This window comes from Pecten maximus, chromosome 3 (assembly GCF_902652985.1).
Source record: "Pecten maximus chromosome 3, xPecMax1.1, whole genome shotgun sequence".
Classification (NCBI taxonomy): domain Eukaryota; kingdom Metazoa; phylum Mollusca; class Bivalvia; order Pectinida; family Pectinidae; genus Pecten; species Pecten maximus.
Genome location: NC_047017.1, coordinates 32,599,048 through 32,617,708, shown reverse-complemented (window position 1 = coordinate 32,617,708; position 18,661 = coordinate 32,599,048). Strand labels below are relative to the sequence as shown.

Sequence of the window (18,661 nt, the reverse complement as noted above, 5' to 3'; positions counted from 1 at the left end):
CAAATTGATGTGTTTTTAAGACCTTAAAGGCATACAGTCTACGATATAGTTACTTTACATATATATTACAGAAGAGTATATTTAGATTGACAAGCTGTCATTGCTTACATACTGACTTTGCGTAAGTTATATACATTTTTTTTGTATCCACTTCTTGTTGTGGTGCTTATAGCCACCAAACGACATGTTTAATAAAATCTGATTGAATTAGCACACACTTTGTATTTTTTTAGGTGTAATGCTGAGCCAATAATAAATCTTGTTTATTACACTTGTGGTGCAAATAAACAGTTCTGTTCCAACCGCATACAATGTACTAAAAATGTATGGTCTCATATGTACTTGGTAATATATATATACATGTATATAAACTGCGTTTATCTGTTGTGTTATGGGCTGTGGTGCTTAATTCTATAAGGTTTTATATGTGGTGTTATGGGTCGTGGTGCTTGTGGGTCAGAATCTGATGGTGCCTAATTCCCTGATAGCATGACACACCTCCTGTGTAGCTACACCCTTGTCGTATGGTCGCACTTCCGGTGAAGCTTCACCTTGGCAGTATTGGGGGGGGGGGGGGGGGGGGGGGGGGGTGTGTTGTTTATAAAGATAAAGCGATACATGAATTAATTGATTTTCACATGTTTAATTGATAGATATACATTAAAAACAGACACAGTTTTTAATTTTTAGATAGAATATTCGACTTAATTTCTCGAACACTAGCATTCTTATTGTCAAACATACATTTGTCACACATATGGTATGGACGTACTCTGTTGTGACGTGTGGCACCGGTGCTGTGATAGACGGAGCCCAACACACGTTCCTGGTGACGCAGACTTGTGGTGCGTGGCCTAAGGGGTTGCGGCCCTTTCTGACGCACAGACTTGTGGGAATATGTCGGTTGGGGACATATTTCGTTGACTAGATAACAAAGAGCACATGCTCCGACCTGACGTTAATTACGTCTGATGTCTCTTGTATTCCTTGACTAGTCTACCAAGTTCCGTCACAGCCTCATAGAGTCCCTCCCCTGTGGTTGCACAAGAAGACTGTATATGCCACTTCCTATTCCGCAAAGTGCGCAAATCCATAGCGTCGATGATTTCGGAAGCTTTCCTGGCATCTGAAATTTAAAACAAAATCAGGTGTTCATGTTCTCTTAATTTTCACAATGCACAATGCTCTGTTTCATAAATCACTTAATTCATAGATGATATTTACCATAAATTTAATAAATAAAGATCGATCCCTGCTCCATCGATCATTTTAATAGATTTACGTTGCTAATAGGGAAGACATGTAATTAATATATCGGTTATGTTTTGAAAAAACACACCAAAAAACAAAGAAAAAAACAACATATGTTGACAACTATTTTGAAGATATCCTCCATCTCGAATGTAATATGAGTGTGTTGTAATGTATACAAGTGTAAAGACTTACTGGGCATGTCCCGTTTGTTGGCGATTATCACTACCGGACAGCTGACAGGCATTTCCGGACTGTTCAAGATCCCAAACAGCTCTTCCTTGGCTTCAGACAGCCTCTGTGTGTCTGTGCTGTCTACCACGTACACAAGACCTGGGGACGAGGAAAAGTGTTGTGTAAATAAAATTAAATTGGTTTGTACCCGTGCATGTAGTTATACGTGTGTTACGCGCATTATTTTTAGTTCGTTGCTAAACAACATATCACGTGCATTTATTTAATTCTTTGAAATTATATAAAAAAAAGAATTGTTAGTTTTCTCTGGTGATAGTTATATGTATAAATATGCCGGTTAACAGGCCTATATAGTTGATGTTTTGTGGCTTTGTACGTGGGGGGGGGGGGGGGGGGTACTAGTCCTGGAATTATTTTATATTCGGACGATTGAAATGAGGGAGACTATATATCAGCTTATGTTTTTTTTTTTCATGCATAACACACCATGTAAATATAAACTTGATATATGGGTAACAGGTGAAAGGGGGATAGTGTTTTATGCGTCGGAAACGAAAGTACACCGTGAAGTGCAAGAAAGGTACGAAGGGAGACAACCCTTTTAATCATCTAGGAATGTAAATATTACCTTCTGCCCCGCTGTAATAGTGTCTCCACAGCTGTCTGATCCTGTCCTGTCCTCCCACGTCCCACACTGTAAAGGTCACGCCCTTACACGGGGTCACGGTCTCCACGTTAAACCCTAGGGTCGGGATCGAGGACACCACCTCATTAAGCTTCAGTTTATAAAGGATCGTTGTCTTACCTGTTGGAAGGAAATTGTGATTAGATAGGAAATCTAAAAAAACCTTCTTTAGCCTCTAAAATCACCTACCCCGATATATATATGGTCGGTATATTTAAGCCTATGTGTATTCCTACCCCGATATATATATGGTCGGTATATTTAAGCCTATGTGTATTACATTCTACAGGAGTTAAACACGTCTCACCTCAATAAAAAATGCGGAGAAACAAATCTCCATTTAGGTTAGTCATATAAGACTTCGAAGGTCCATATCGTGACTTCGAGGTACGACAAATAACAAAAAGGTAAATATCCCACAATAAGAAATCACGATATGAACCCTCGAAGTCTTATATATTATAGGACTACATTTAGGTGTGACATCATGCAGTTCAGAGATCAACATATCATTGTTTAAAAATGGCTAGTAAGATTTTAACTCAGAACACACGTTTTAGGTAATAACATACAACTAGAATAAGGAATATCACCTACCTGCATTGTCCAGACCTAGCATTATGATTTTTGACGGATCTTCTTCTCCAAATGACGATAACGCATCATATAATTTTGTCAGCCACAAACCCATTATGGAGGTGTATAACTACGACAGTGGTTATAGATTTATTAGTGTATGGTACCAAAATCTCGGCCTGTGGGTCTTTATATAGGCATATGAAGTCGATGACATTATTTCACCGACGTGGTCGTGTTTACATCGCGAACAGGTAGGGGATTCCACGCTGGAGAAAATGACGTCATTGAGGGAATCCCACGGCAACAAAGACACGTGATACAAACATACACAGAACTAGGTCATTCTTTACAAGCGTATTGAATATATAGGTATACACAATAAAGAATATAAGTACCTAGCTAAGTAAGACATGTTGTTCGTATCACTAAGCTGTTCAGTACGGTCACTGAAAAACAACGGTTTACAGTGTGTGGAGTATAAATATGCTGAGTATGGTTAGATTACGACAGTGACCAGTCACAGATCACAGTATACAAAGTATGGTTAGATTACGACAGTGACCAGTCATAGATCACAGTATACAAAGTATGGTTAGATTACGTCAGTGACCAGTCACAGATCACACAGTATACAAAGTATGGTTAGATTACGTCAGTGACCAGTCACAGATCACACAGTATACAAAGTATGGTTAGATTACGACAGTGACCAGTCACAGATCACACACTATACAAAGTATGGTTAGATTACGACAGTGACCAGTCACAGATCACACAGTATACAAAGTATGGTTAGATTACGTCAGTGACCAGTCACAGATCACACAGTATACAAAGTATGGTTAGATTACGACAGTGACCAGTCATAGATCACAGTATACAAAGTATGGTTAGATTACGTCAGTGACCAGTCACAGATCACAGAGTATACAAAGTATGGTTAGATTACGTCAGTGACCAGTCACAGATCACACAGTATACAAAGTATGGTTAGATTACGACAGTGACCAGTCACAGATCACACAGTATACAAAGTATGGTTAGATTACGACAGTGACCAGTCACAGATCACACAGTATACAAAGTATGGTTAGATTACGTCAGTGACCAGTCACAGATCACACAGTATACAAAGTATGGTTAGATTACGACAGTGACCAGTCACAGATCACACAGTATACAAAGTATGGTTAGATTACGACAGTGACCAGTCACAGATCACACAGTATACAAAGTATGGTTAGATTACGACAGTGACCAGTCACAGATCACACAGTATACAAAGTATGGTTAGATTACGACAGTGACCAGTCACAGATCACACAGTATACGAAGTATGGTTAGATTACGACAGTGACCAACAGATCACACAGTATACAAAGTATGGTTAGATTACGACAGTGACCAGTCACATGTCACACAATATACAAAGTATGGTTAGACTACGACAGTGACCAGTCATATGTCACACAATTACAAAGTATGGTTAGATTACGTCAGTGACCAGTCACATGTCACACAATTACAAAGTATGGTTAGATTACGTCAGTGACCAGTCACATGTCACACAATTACAAAGTATGGTTAGATTACGTCAGTGACCAGTCACATGTCACACAATTACAAAGTATGGTTAGATTACGTCAGTGACCAGTCATAGATCTATTTATACAAAAGTATGGAAAACTGTAAGTCACCGGAATAGACGGGTTTACTGCTGAATTCCGGTATCCTTTTCTTATTTTCACATTGACGGAAAATTATCATGTACGCAGCGACGAGGGATGATTACCTTCAATCTAAAAAAAAGGTGAAATATAAATTATATATAAAAGATTGAAGACCCATAACAAAACTAAATGTAGACTGCAAAATATTTTCTTTGTAATATCAAATAGATGAAAGACAATGCTAGACACTCTTATAAGTGAAACACAAAACAGGTTTGCACTATATTGTTCGGTGGTTAATTGGTCTGTACAGAAAAAAAACATATTCCGGGAATTCTTCTTCTTATAGACTTTGAGAAAGCTTTTGATTCTCTAGAAACCAATTTTATATCAAAATCATAGAAAATCTATCATTTCGGTCCATCAAATATCAAGTGGTTTTTCATTTACTATTGTAAGCAAAGGGAGGCTATTCTATCAATTTCCACGGGTACAATTTATTTATCCCACTCACAGGGGCTTGGCACGATTTTCCAAATGATAGTCTATATATATATGTATAGTATACATATATATATAGACTATCATTTGGAAAATCGTGCCAAGCCCCTGTGATCCCACTATAGAAAAAATAGAGATGACTTTGGTATGTACACGTAAAATGTTAAGAAAAAGGACAAAATCAAAAGTAAATGGAATTTTATTAATGCAATAATTAATTAGAAATTCACAATACACAAATTATGTGAACATCATATAAATGTATTGATGTATCACTTATGACTAAATAATTCATACTTGTATGTCATTTTCTAATTATCTTATTATTCTCAGTGGATTTGGATATATATATATATATATATAGTACATGTTGTAACAATTGAATAAATGATTGAATGAAAATATAGATCTATCCTAAGCTAGTATTGATATCAATTATCATTATGTGTGCTTCCGTCTTTAAAAAATGCAGTTATGGCCTTTTTAGCAATATATCTATGGTGCATTATTTCTTTGATGCAATTTGTTCCTATTGATTTTCTGTACTAATCTGTATTATACATTTTCCCAAAGGTTGATATTGGTAGACTCGGTTTCTGTTTGACCAATCAATAGCCCACGAGGAGCTAATCATACACGATGCATGATAATTAACTTGATGATCGAACTATGATAAATTGGACCATCGATGTATACTTTGAATGTGAGTACACTTCGGTTTTCGAAAATGTGTTTGATTTACAACAGCAAGAGTATTTTTCTATGGTGCAATGAACATACGAAGTCGGTACTTAATATTACTTAGTATATACATACACGATACACAATCTTACCCCTGTCTTAGGTTAGTAAAGGAAATGAACTCTATATGTGTTTTTACTCTGGACGAATTATATATGTCATACAATTACCGAAGGGACATGCCGTATTGGGGATTAGATAAAATTATATTATAGCTGGGCTAATGTTGCGCCAACACGGGGTAGGCATGTACCGGAGGGACGTCGATGTGCTCAAATATAGATGGTCAGATTTCTGGGCCCCTCGGGGTCCTGATATGTATATATTGTTGGGCCAAACTCATTCCACTATCTCTAATATGCATTGTAAGTAATAGTTTACGTTATAAATATACTGTGGTAAAAGGCTTCGGTTTTATACGACATTGTTATAACAATAAAATCAACATATGTAAAAAAAAAAAAAAAAACAACAAAAAAACAAAAAAACAAAAACAAAAAAACAACAAAAACAAGAGGTCTTGTTTTGATTCCACCTTCTAGTCTTAATTTAATACATAAGCGGATTCGTAGGAAAACAAATTATAATGATTATAATGATGAAAATATATAGATGTAGTTACGTTAGTTGTAGTACTCGATGCATACACGTGTGGCGTGTGCGCACATGTGTGAGAAGACATTTGTATGTCCGTTTCTGTCGCACACAGACTTGCGAGAAAAGATTTGCACATTATATATGTCCATTTCTGTCGCATGGACATATGATAATAGATTTGCACGTTTTATCTCCGTTTCTGTTGCACAGACTTGTGAAAATAGATTTACACAATTGATGTTCGTTTCTGTTGCACAGACTTGTGGGGACATTTCCGGTAACGACACGTCCCGTTGGTTAGAGAATGTTTCGATGTGATCACTTTTGCCCTCTGACTAGCCTGCAGAGCTCCCTCATTGCCTCGTCGATTCCCTCCCCTTTCATTGCGCTTGAAGTCTGCACATGCCACTTCCTGTTCCGCAGTGACTGCAAATTCAGTGCGTCGACAATTTGGGAGGTTTTCATAGCATCTTTAACGAAAAAAAACCCCAGCATCTTATTTAATTTACTACTTTGTTTGTTCATATCCTCATTGATATAATAGAGGATGGACAAAAAAGGAATAATAGTACGGAATCATGTATTTCAGTCGATCTTTACTATTTCTTAAGAACTGATGTTTGTATGACGCGGAATTATTTTCATTGGTACATGTTGGAAATGAAGTAATTATGCGGTGTTGACAATTTTAATAAGTTCGTCAAATTTTCTTAGAGACCCGCACCTTTCTTCAAAACATATAAACAAGGACAGAGGGACAGAGTTTTGAGGAACAATGTTGATCCAGTACATTTTATTACGTTGAGTAATGTAAGCTATCTTATTTGTTTAATGCGATTTCATATATAATTTTGATGAAATATTGGATCGTCCATGCCCTATAAATGGAAACTTGGCCTGTCAAACTTCTTCTATGTGTTATCAATATGGAATTACAGAAGGGTATTTTGACGGGATGTACCATCTCAGTTGTCCCCTTCGTAATGGGTATGAATATGATCATCAAAGCAGGAGGAAGAGAGACAAAAGGCTCAAAGACATCCAGCAATACCAGGCAGCAAATAAAGGCTTCGTGTATAATTTGACCATCACTACAGACACCCATATTCAGGCAAGATGGATACTGACAGCCCTAGAGGAAACATCATCCTGGGCAAGAATGACATTCACAATCAAAAAGTCGAGATCCCTTATCATAAAGAAAGGCAGAGTCATACAACAATTCCAACTTACCATCCATCTTTAGAAACCAATAAAAAGCCTTGGAAAATGGTTTAACGAATCGCTCGCATATAAGACCAACATTCAAGGAATATAACAGCAGGTTAGAGATGGAATGAGGAATATAGACAAGACAGGTCTCACAGGGAAACTCAAAGCTAGGATGTATTAGAATGGTCTCCTTCCACGCTTAACATGGCCCTTGATGCTCTAAGAATTCATTACTTCAACCATGGAGAAAATGGAGCGCAGAATCAACAGACACCTCCGGGAGTAGTTGGGAGTTCCCCAAAGCTTCACTGCAGTAGGCGTAAGCTAATATAGCAGGACAGCAAAGCTCCAACTCTCACTGTCGCCACTAGTTGAAGAATTCTAGAGAGGCAAGGCAAGACAAGGCAAGGCAAGGCAAGGCAAGGCTAATTATGACCTTGAAAGAGTCACAGGATGACAAGGTATGGTTAGTCAGTGTGGAAGTATGAATTGGCAGGAAGTGGTCAGCATCAAGAGCAGTAGACGTGGCCGAGAGCAGGCTGCGACGCAAAGGTATCGTCGGAACCATTGAAGTAGGAAGGGAAGGGCTAGGAATGTCTAAGATGCAGCAGAAAGGCACAGGGTGGTCCAGAAGGAAATAAGAACCAGTGGAGAAGAAAAAAGGCAGACAAAAGCAGTTGAAATGGGAGTCCAGGATGCTGCGGACAATGTAGAGTCGCGTGTACTGGTTATAAATCTAGAAGTACCCTCAATTATAACTGCAGTTCCCCTTCGGTCGGACCGAAAGACCGGTTATGCAGAGGATGGCCAATGCAGCAGAACGACCTTCATGCTGGGTGTGGATGAAGGACACCAGTAGCTGGACACCCACCACCGGTGGTGCAGAGGCAGTGATATCATAGCTGTATATAGGTAACATCAATGTAGTTATGCAAGTAAATTAGTTAAAACATTTGAACAACTGCGAGCATATCATGATTTGTATATTCACGCAAAACACGACTTACTAGGTGTGTCGCTTTTGTTGGCGATTACTACTACAGGACAGCTAGACATATCCGGGCTCTCCAGCACACTAGACAGCTCCTCTCCGGCCTCAGGCATTCTCTCTGTGTCAGAACTATCCACTACGTATATCAGACCTGGAAATGGACAAGGTGGTATAATGAGTCCTTATGCATGACTTCTCAAGTCCACTCTGACGTGGTAGACCCAAAGTGTCATACCGTGTACCGTACACTACTCTGACGTGGTAGACCCAGAGTGTCATACCGTGTATCGTACATTACCCTGAGGTGGTGGACCCAGAGTGTCATACCGTGTACCGTACACTACCATGACGTGGTGGACCCAGAGTGTCATACCGTGTACCGTACACTACCCTGACGTGGTGGACCAAGAGTGTCATACCGTGTACCGTACACTACCCTGACGTGGTGGACTCAGAGTGTCATACCGTGTACCGTACACTACCCTGACGTGGTGGACCCAGAGTGTCATACCGTGTAACGTACACTACCCTGACGTGGTGGACCCAGAGTGTCATACCGTGTAACGTACACTACCCTGACGTGGTGGAGTGTCATACCGTGTACCGTACACTACCCTGACGTGGTGGACCAAGAGTGTCATACCGTGTACCGTACACTACCCTGACGTGGTGGACCAAGAGTGTCATACCGTGTATACCGTACACTACCCTGACGTGGTGGACCCAGAGTGTCATACCGTGTATCGTACACTACCCTGACGTGGTGGACCCAGAGTGTCATACCGTGTACCGCACACAACCCTGACGTGGTGGACCAAGAGTGTCATACCGTGTACCGTACACTACCCTGACGTGGTGGACCCAGAGTGTCATACCGTGTATCGTACATTACCCTGAGATGGTGGACCCAGAGTGTCATACCGTGTAACGTACACTACCCTGACGTGGTGGACCCAGAGTGTCATACCGTGTAACGTACACTACCTTGACGTGGTGGACCCAGAGTGTCATACCGTGTACCGTACACTACCCTGACGTGGTGGACCCAGAGTGTCATACCGTGTACCGTACACTACCCTGACGTGGTGGACCCAGAGTGTCATACCGTGTACCGTACACTTCTCTGACGTGGTGGACCAAGAGTGTCATACCGTGTACCGTACACTACCCTGACGTGGTGGACCAAGGGTGTCATACCGTGTACCATACGCTACTCTGACGTGGTGGACCCAGAGTGTCATACCGTGTATCGTACAATAACCTGACGTGGTGGAGTGTCATACCGTGTACCGTACACTACCCTGACGTGGTGGACCCAGAGTGTCATACCGTGTATCGTACACTACCCTGACGTTGTGGACCCAGAGTGTCATACCGTGTATCGTACATTACCCTGAGGTGGTGGACCCAGAGTGTCATACCGTGTATCGTACACTACCCTGACGTGGTGGACCCAGAGTGTCATACCGTGTATCGTACATTACCCTGAGGTGGTGGACCCAGAGTGTCATACCGTGTACCGTACACTACCATGACGTGATGGAGTGTCATACCGTGTATCGTACACTACCCTGACGTGGTGGAGTGTCATACCGTGTTTCGTACACTACCCTGACCTGGCGGACACAGAGTGTCATTCCTCACTGTCGGGTACTACAACGTTTAAAATATACATGTAGATATTGAGCGGAAAGTTTTCCCGCCCATGCATATGAGTGGCATAAAATGTACCATGGACCTATACTGTGGTGCAGGCTGTGATATAGAACGTGTAGAGACCGGTCAGCATAATACAAACTCAAAACACTCAATCAAACATTTCGTACCTGCAGAAAACACTACATAGAAAATCTTCATAGATAAAGATGTTCAGGGAAGGGCAACAAAACTGGTCGCCGAAGTAAAACATCTGCCATATCCAGAAAGATTGAAGTGCCTGCATTTACCAACATTATCATTAGGAAGCAGCGAGGAGATATGATCGAACTATATAATATAATTCATGGAAAACACGATCACGAGGTAACCGGGTTTTTGAAGTTATGGGGAAATGTTTCAAATCGGTCAGGAAACAGAGGAAATTCTTGGAAATATACCCTCGACAGTGTCCACGTAACGAGAGGTAAAATAGCTTTTTACTACGAACTGTAAATGTGTGGAATGGCCTACCAGAAAGTCTAGTGTGTGCTGATAATTTGAATTATTTCAAAAATGAACTGGATAAACACGGGGAAAACATTGATTTATTTCACAATTTCAAGGTCAGTTTGTGAACTGTAGTGTCGTTACATTCAAAATTATTGTTACAACAATTACCATGTACCGAGTCTGGAGAGGATGAACTATATCCTGTACCAGAAAATCATTAAATACCATTAAATATCATTAAATAATTACCTTGAGCCCCGCCGTAGTAGTGCCTCCAGAGAGGTCTAATCTGCCGTTGCCCGCCGATGTCCCACATAGTGAATGCAACACCTTTACTCGGGGTCACGTTCTCAACATTGAACCCCACGGTCGGGCTCGTGGACACCACCTCGCCTAGCCTCAGTTTGTACAGGATTGTTGTCTTACCTGTTAGGACGAGAGAAGATATTTCAATACCAAATAGTTGCACATCAAATGACAATTGTTGAGGACGAAATGTCACGAGTGATACGTAGTATGAGTATAAGTTTCATCTGGCCCTGGCACCATACATCATGGTATCCGGGCCAGAGGAAACTCGGGCTATAAATATAAATATCTAAATAGAATCAACCACTTGACAAAACATTTATTTCGAGAATGTAAAAAATATACCGATTTCAGTGTTCCACTTATAATGCCACTCGACGGAACGAAATAAGGCCAACTCGAATCTAGGCAGAACTACGTTTGATAAGATCTCCTCTAGACAGAACTAAGTTTGATAAGATCTCCTCTAGACAGAACTAAGTTTGATAAGATCTCCTCTAGACAGAACTAAGTTTGATAAGATCTCCTCTAGACAGAACTACGTTTGATAAGATCTCCTCTAGACAGAACAAAGTTTGATAAGATCTCCTCTCGGCTGAACTAAGTTTGATAAGATCTCTTCTAGACAGAACTACGTTTGATAAGATCTCTTCTAGACAGAACTACGTTTGATAAGATCTCCTCTAGACAGAACTACGTTTGATAAGATCTCCTCTAGACAGAACTACGTTTGATAAGATCTCCTCTAGACAGAATTAAGTTTGATAAGATCTCCTCTCGGCTGAACTAAGTTTGATAAGATCTCCTCTAGACAGAACTAAGTCTGATAAGATCTCCTCTAGACAAAACTAAGTTTGATAAGATCTCCTCTAGACAGAACTACGTTTGATAAGATCTCCTCTAGACAGAACTAAATTTGATAAGATCTCCTCTCGGCTGAACTAAGTTTGATAAGATCTCCTCTAGACAGAACTAAGTCTGATAAGATCTCCTCTCGGCTGAACTAAGATGATAAGATCTCCTCTAGACAGAACTAAGTTTGATAAGATCTCCTCTAGACAGAACTAAGTTTGATAAGATCTCCTCTAGACAGAACTAAGTTTGATAAGATCTCCTCTAGACAGAACAATGTTTGATAAGATCTCCTCTCGACAGAACAAAGTTTGATAAGATCTCCTCTCGACAGAACTACGTTTGATAAGATCTCCTCTAGACAGAACTAAGTTTGATAAGATCTCCTCTCGACAGAACTAAGTTTGATAAGATCTCCTCTAGACAGAACTGTTTGATAAGATCTCCTCTCGACAGAACAAAGTTTGATAAGATCTCCTCTCGACAGAACAAAGTTTGATAAGATCTCCTCTCGACAGAACTGTTTGATAAGATCTCCTCTCGGCTGAACTAAGTTTGATAAGATCTCCTCTCGACAGAACTGTTTGATAAGATCTCCTCTAGACAGAACAAAGTTTGGTAAGATCTCCTCTAGACAGAACAAAGTTTGATAAGATCTCCTCTAGACAGAACAAAGTTTGATAAGATCTCCTCTAGACAGAACAAAGTTTGATAAGATCTCCTCTAGACAGAACTAAGTTTGATAAGATCTCCTCTAGACAGAACTAAGTTTGATAAGATCTCCTCTAGACAGAACAATGTTTGATAAGATCTCCTCTCGACAGAACAAAGTTTGATAAGATCTCCTCTCGACAGAACTACGTTTGATAAGATCTCCTCTAGACAGAACTAAGTTTGATAAGATCTCCTCTCGACAGAACTAAGTTTGATAAGATCTCCTCTAGACAGAACTAAGTTTGATAAGATCTCCTCTAGACAGAACAAAGTTTGATAAGATCTCCTCTCGACAGAACTACGTTTGATAAGATCTCCTCTAGACAGAACAAAGTTTGATAAGATCTCCTCTCGACAGAACTAAGTTTGATAAGATCTCCTCTCGACAGAACTGTTTGATAAGATCTCCTCTCGACAGAACTAAGTTTGATAAGATCTACTCTAGACAGAACTGTTTGATAAGATCTCCTCTCGACAGAACAAAGTTTGATAAGATCTCCTCTCGGCTGAACTAAGTTTGATAAGATCTCCTCTCGACAGAACTACGTTTGATAAGATCTCCACTAGACAGAACAAAGTTTGATAAGATCTCCTCTAGACAGAACTAAGTTTGATAAGATCTCCTCTAGACAGAACTAAGTTTGATAAGATCTCCTCTAGACAGAACAAAGTTTGATAAGATCTCCTCTCGGCAGACTTAAGTTTGATAAGATCTCCTCTCGGCAGACTTAAGTTTGATAAGATCTCCTCTCGACAGAACTACTATTGATAAGATCTAATATCGGCAGAAATAAGTTTTATAAGATCTCCAGACAGAAATATGTTTGATGAGCTCCCCTCTCGACAGAATGAAGTGAAGTAAGCTCTCCTCTTGACATAATGAAGCTAAGTAAGCTCTCCTCTCGAAAGAGTGAAGTTTAGTGAGATCTTCCCTCGACAGAATGAAGCTTAGAAAGCTGTCCTCTCGACATAATTTAGCTAAATAAGCTTTCCTCTCTGTAGAACAAAGTTTAGTAAGAAATACTCTCGACAGAATGAAGTTTAGTAAGCTTTCCTCTCGACAGAATGAAGCTTAGTAACCTCTTGGCACAATTAAGCTAAGTATAACTCTTCTCTCGACAGAATGAAGCTTAGAAAGCTGTCCTCTCGACATAATTTAGCTAAATAAGCTTTCCTCTCTGTAGAACAAAGTTTAGTAAGAAATACTCTCGACAGAATGAAGTTTAGTAAGCTTTCCTCTCGACAGAATGAAGCTTAGTAGCCTCCTCTTGGCACAATTAAGCTAAGTATAACTCTTCTCTCGACAGAATGAAGCTTAGAAAGCTGTCCTCTCGACAGAATTAAGCTAAATAAGCTTTCCTCTCGGTTGAACAAAGTTTAGTAAGAAATACTCTCGACAGAATGAAGTTTAGTAAGCTTTCCTCTTGACAGAATGAAGCTTAGTACTTAAGCTCTCCTCTCGACAGAATGAAGCTTAGTACTTAAGCTCTCCTCTCGACAGAATGAAGCTTAGTAAGCTCTCCGCTGGACAGAAAGAAGCTGAGAAGTGACTCCTTACGACAAATTTAAGTTTAGTAAACTCTCCTCTCGACAGAACTGAATAAGTCTAAGCTTTCGTCAAAATGCATGAAGATATATATAGGAGTTGCGATGAGAAAATATACCAAACATTGAAATCTTTCTTCTTTTAAACTGTAGCTATAGCGTTTTGCCATAATCACTGTATAATGTCTAGGTAAGGATACAAGCCTTCTTTGTCTCTTCTTTAAGAAAACCACCTATATGGCAATATCTAGTCGATTGCAGTCCAAATTGTGTCCTTTTGGTGAGTTATATCACCAATTTAAGCGGCCCGCCAAATAATTTTAAAAACAAAATATCAGAATCCTGCTGTCACGGTATGATTATATTTTGTATGTATTGACGACGAGGCGAGTACCTATGACGGCACGATTAGCATAGCTCTAACTATTTAGATCTAGGCTACATGTAAGCTAATATTTGTAAACGAGTGTTCCCCTACCTGCGTTGTCTAGACCAAGCATGAGGATTCTAAACGATTCGTCTCCGCCGCCGCACACCTTAGTCGCCAGCTGACCCATGGTGATGATATATTTATTATTGCATGCATGTGTCAGAAAGTCATTTTTGTTTGTTTTCTGTGGTTTTGTTTTAATTCCATGAAACACGCAGAATAAGCTAGCTTAGTGGGCCCGACGTTGAAGATTTTCCGCCAGGCCCCAGCAACACAGACACGTGATGTAAACATTACAACAGCGGGGTGTCCTAATTACAGCCCGGACTACTCGGGAACGCCCGGGCCTCGCTCCCGTTGTTAATAATTTGTGTCAAGACGTGAATATTTTCATATTCATCAGATCTTGAGTTATTAGTTATTAGTATTTGCCCACCGGGAACAGGGGTTTGGGTAGGGTGGGGTGACTATAACTTTGCGTCCGTCCGTCAGTCCGTCCTTCCATCTTGTCCGGGCTCTGTATTTACACTAATCTACTATAGTCACTAAAACTTCATATATACTTGGTGTACGTACGGGTTCACCTTGTTTATTTCGAATGTATCATTCAGGGAGAAAATATTTTCAAATCCGGTGGGGGACTGTAATTCGCCGAATTGTCTTGTTTATACATTTGAAGTTTACAAAATACTAAACAATATAGACATATTGGATAAAAACATGATTTTCACGATGGCACAAACTAACACCAGAGGACATTAAAAAAAGCTATATAAAAAACAGAGCAGAATGACAGTCACACGGAATTTTTAGTCGACGAGTGGTGGATTTGTGGAATTTACTCCCCAGTACAGTAGTAGAAGCCCCCACTCTAAATGTTTTTTTTTAAAAACGTCTAAATAGACATTGGCACAAAGTACCTTTTAAGTTTTACCCAAGTTTTTATGATGCGCAACCGGATAACAGTGAGTTATTCCTACAAGATGCGTCAGAATTGGCTGATATCGGCTAACCAGCGACGTCGAAGAAGAGGTATCGAGTATCAGGTAGCGGAACTGGACCGGGTTGATCATCGGGGACCAGGTAGTTAGCGCAATTGGAAGAGAATCCGGCTATTGTTCAGAGGTCCCGGGTTCGAGTCCCAGTCTGACCGTGCATTTTTCCACTCCTACTACACATATAATATGGGTCGTGGGTTGGGAATATACAAAGAACTGTTAGATTAAGAGATATTTGATATGTTATAGTACATCACATAACAGAATACTGACTTTCCATTCACTGATTAAACAGAAGGGTATATTATAAGGCCTGGTGCCTGCTCCTCCGTGCGTCGTAATAGTGTCCGAACCGGAAATGAAATAGTGCGCTAGCTTCCGGCTCGGGCACTCGGGGATTGAGACCTTTCATCATCCGTCCCTGTCATTGACACTCTGTACCGGAAGTAGTGCTCTCTCAACAAGGACATAATGCACATCGTGTAGCTCCTAGCGTTATTTACAAGCATAATTTATCTAAATGTGGAAGTGATTCAGATAAACGTCTACTAGAGAAGTACATACCAAAATACGACTTTACTTATCAAACTCAAATCAAAATGCAAGAATTGTTTATCAGATTTAAGGTAAACAAAAAAACAAACAAAAAACAAAAATACAAAAGTTTGTATATTTTCAGAAAAGTTTGACGAAGTATTAAGTTAATTTCCGTACCAGGTTATGTTCCTTCTCTATGTAAACTATGTAACTGTATGCCATGTATTATATCTATTCAATGAATATTTGTGACCCCATGTTACAAACGGAAGTGTGTCAGAGTGATTTAACAAGGCCATAACAACGAGATATTCATTGCATTTTAACGTGATATCAATGTTGTATCGGGAGATTCCACACAAGTTTTGATTTTTATATGTTTTAAAAAAATGAACAAAATTTCTTTTAGTAATTTGTAGAAAGTTCGCGCGTTCCTGCAAGTTTGCGTTTTGTGAACCGAACACTGAAATATTTGTGTACATTTTAAAATCGACATGAAAGCGTAATAATGATGTCAGCAGAAATTATGACTTAACATCGGATCACCTGTGCTTAAAATGATGATTCAGTTCCGGCTTCCCAAATACGCTGTATATTAAGGCGCTCTAATTTTATACCAGCCGGTGTATTCCCTATGGTGACTGATTTTATACCGGCCGTTGTATTCCCTATGGTGACTGATTTTATACCGGCCGGTGTATTCCCTATGGTGGCTGATTTTATACCGGCCGGTGTATTCCCTATGGTGGCTGATTTCAGTCATGTCTCACTGTCGTATTGGCGCCCCCGCCATGAGAAGAGCGACAATGCGCCATGCAAAGAGCGACAATGCCCCAAGCAAAGAGCGACAATGTACCGTGCAAAGAGCGACAATGCGCCAAGCAAAGAGCGACAATGCGCCATGCAAAGAGCGACAATGCGCCATGCAAAGAGCGCGACAATGTGCCATGCAAAGAGCGACAATGCGCCATGCGAACATTAAAGTTTGAAAAACGTCAAAACTACTCTGTTTTTTCATATAACCGTTCCTGACTAGATTAATAATAAAAATGTTGAAATTGAATAAGATAAAAATCACTTTGTCCATACAAAGGAAGAAACTTCAACAAATACTTTCTAATATTGGGCTCTGCCCCTGCGGCCCCAGATCGAGGAGCCGTACCCTCCATTTATACAATATTGGATCTCCCTCACCCATTAATTCTCAATACCAAATTTCATCAAAATCCACCCCGTCCTTCATTTGATTTGGTTTTGTTACTAGTTTGCTTAATCTTTTTATTTTCAGTATGATTCTTTATGAAATTATGTTATTTTATAGCAAAATTTCCACGATAATTAATGTGTCGCCTTCGCAGATTACAAGAGTTATTGCAATCGGAACACCTCGGGTATTGTTCATGTGCTTTTCCGAGCTTGCCGGAAAGGCTCGAGGTTGTCCGATTGGAGTTATTACTTATTGCACGGAAACAGATTTTCTATGTATAGTAACAGTAATCTTGTCCATTGTAAAAAGACAATCCCATGCAAGCGCTTGTGGTAAGGTAAAAAAGTTTGAGTTTGATGGACCAAATGGAACTTCAGAGAAAAATAACTTTCTATTTTTAGTAACAATGACCTTGACCTTTCACCTTTGGACCTGAAAAGCAATTCCACGCAAGTACTTCTAGTAAGGAATGCATGATCGGCCAAAGGAGAACTTATGCATGGAAACCTCGTACACGGACGCCGCCGACACCATCGCCGGCATATTGATAGCTATATGTCGCCTGTTTTTTGTAGGCGACACAAAAACCTACACTAGGTTTTGTTTTCATCATTTTTATTATTCAATACATTAAAACTACAAATACCTGCGGTTTAAGTGACACAAGGGGGTTGTCTATATCTCCCTTTGGTGAAACAGGTGTCCTATCCATCCATATCCTCGATATTCCGGAACAGAGAGCGTATGTGATCTTAACCTCTAGAGTATCGAGGATGGTCCATGCAGTGTGTCCATTAAGGGCAAATGCTCGTTTAACGATCATGGGCGCGGCATCTCAGGCACGCTGGGTAGTTTACAGGCAGTCTTCTTTACATCGTCGGTAACCCAAGGTCATGACGCTCACGGACAGAGCATCAGGACCGTGGGTTACCGACGATGTTTCCTTTAGTACCGTCTCGATTACCAGGTGATATCGTCTTCAGGACTAGAAGCGATCTAAAAGGCTTATATTCCTCTATCTTACCTCACCACTCCGGCCCCTGGGGAGTCACACCCGTCATTTATATAAAGTCTCGTTGTAGTAGTTAGTGGCTACTTTACCGGATCCTACGGGATACTTATCGCACATGCCTTCCAAATCAATCCAAGTGAAGCGTCTCGCCTAAGGTTACTGCACCTCTAGCCCGGACTGAGTTATCAACAATCAATTTATAAAATATGATGTCGTCATGTTATACGAAGTAATAATTATCGGGTATACGCAATACTATTTCTTTATATGGCTAAGGCATTTATAAATGTATCATCTCAATATCATTTTATGACTGTGGGTCCTAAACTGGCTTCCGTAGTAAACAAAAAATACAAAGCACATATTTGCATTTGTATGAATGTACGAAATACAATATCCACAGTCGTTTGTGTTTCCTTAACATGAGCTCAACCATTACAGTATAACTTAATAAAGCGAAACAACGTAACATCTAAATAAGGAAAGG

The 18,661-nt window shown here is 40.0% G+C and overlaps 2 protein-coding genes across 2 annotated transcripts; both read right to left on the bottom strand.

Annotated features, from left to right (window-relative positions):
- Positions 1 to 623: 623 nt before the first annotated feature.
- LOC117323936 (ADP-ribosylation factor-like) lies at positions 624 to 2,989 on the bottom strand. The gene is made up of 4 exons (XM_033879473.1): positions 2,729 to 2,989; positions 2,075 to 2,251; positions 1,447 to 1,584; positions 624 to 1,126 (listed from the first exon to the last, which is right to left on the bottom strand). Exons 1-4 carry the CDS (start codon positions 2,820 to 2,822, stop codon positions 963 to 965), a joined length of 573 nt encoding a protein of 190 aa, XP_033735364.1. The 5' UTR covers positions 2,823 to 2,989; the 3' UTR covers positions 624 to 962.
- Positions 2,990 to 6,140: 3,151 nt separating this feature from the next.
- Positions 6,141 to 14,716, bottom strand: LOC117323938 (ADP-ribosylation factor 1-like). The gene is made up of 4 exons (XM_033879476.1): positions 14,469 to 14,716; positions 10,820 to 10,996; positions 8,439 to 8,573; positions 6,141 to 6,689 (listed from the first exon to the last, which is right to left on the bottom strand). The coding sequence occupies exons 1-4, from the start codon at positions 14,545 to 14,547 to the stop codon at positions 6,538 to 6,540; spliced, it is 543 nt and encodes a 180-aa protein (XP_033735367.1). The 5' UTR covers positions 14,548 to 14,716; the 3' UTR covers positions 6,141 to 6,537.
- Positions 14,717 to 18,661: the final 3,945 nt, after the last annotated feature.

What these genes read in the sequence shown, in the direction of transcription:
- LOC117323936 (XM_033879473.1), bottom strand. Translation starts at nt 2,822, where the DNA reads ATGGGTTTGTGGCTGACAAAATTATATGATGCGTTATCGTCATTTGGA. An exon ending in GCTAGGTCTGGACAATGCAG is followed by an intron (nt 2,252 to 2,728) that starts GTAGGTGATATT and finishes TCCTTCCAACAG; the next exon opens with GTAAGACAACGATCCTTTAT. An exon ending in CTATTACAGCGGGGCAGAAG is followed by an intron (nt 1,585 to 2,074) that starts GTAATATTTACA and finishes CCTCGTCCCCAG; the next exon opens with GTCTTGTGTACGTGGTAGAC.
- LOC117323938 (XM_033879476.1), bottom strand. Translation starts at nt 14,547, where the DNA reads ATGGGTCAGCTGGCGACTAAGGTGTGCGGCGGCGGAGACGAATCGTTT. An exon ending in GCTTGGTCTAGACAACGCAG is followed by an intron (nt 10,997 to 14,468) that starts GTAGGGGAACAC and finishes TCGTCCTAACAG; the next exon opens with GTAAGACAACAATCCTGTAC. An exon ending in CTACTACGGCGGGGCTCAAG is followed by an intron (nt 8,574 to 10,819) that starts GTAATTATTTAA and finishes GTCCATTTCCAG; the next exon opens with GTCTGATATACGTAGTGGAT.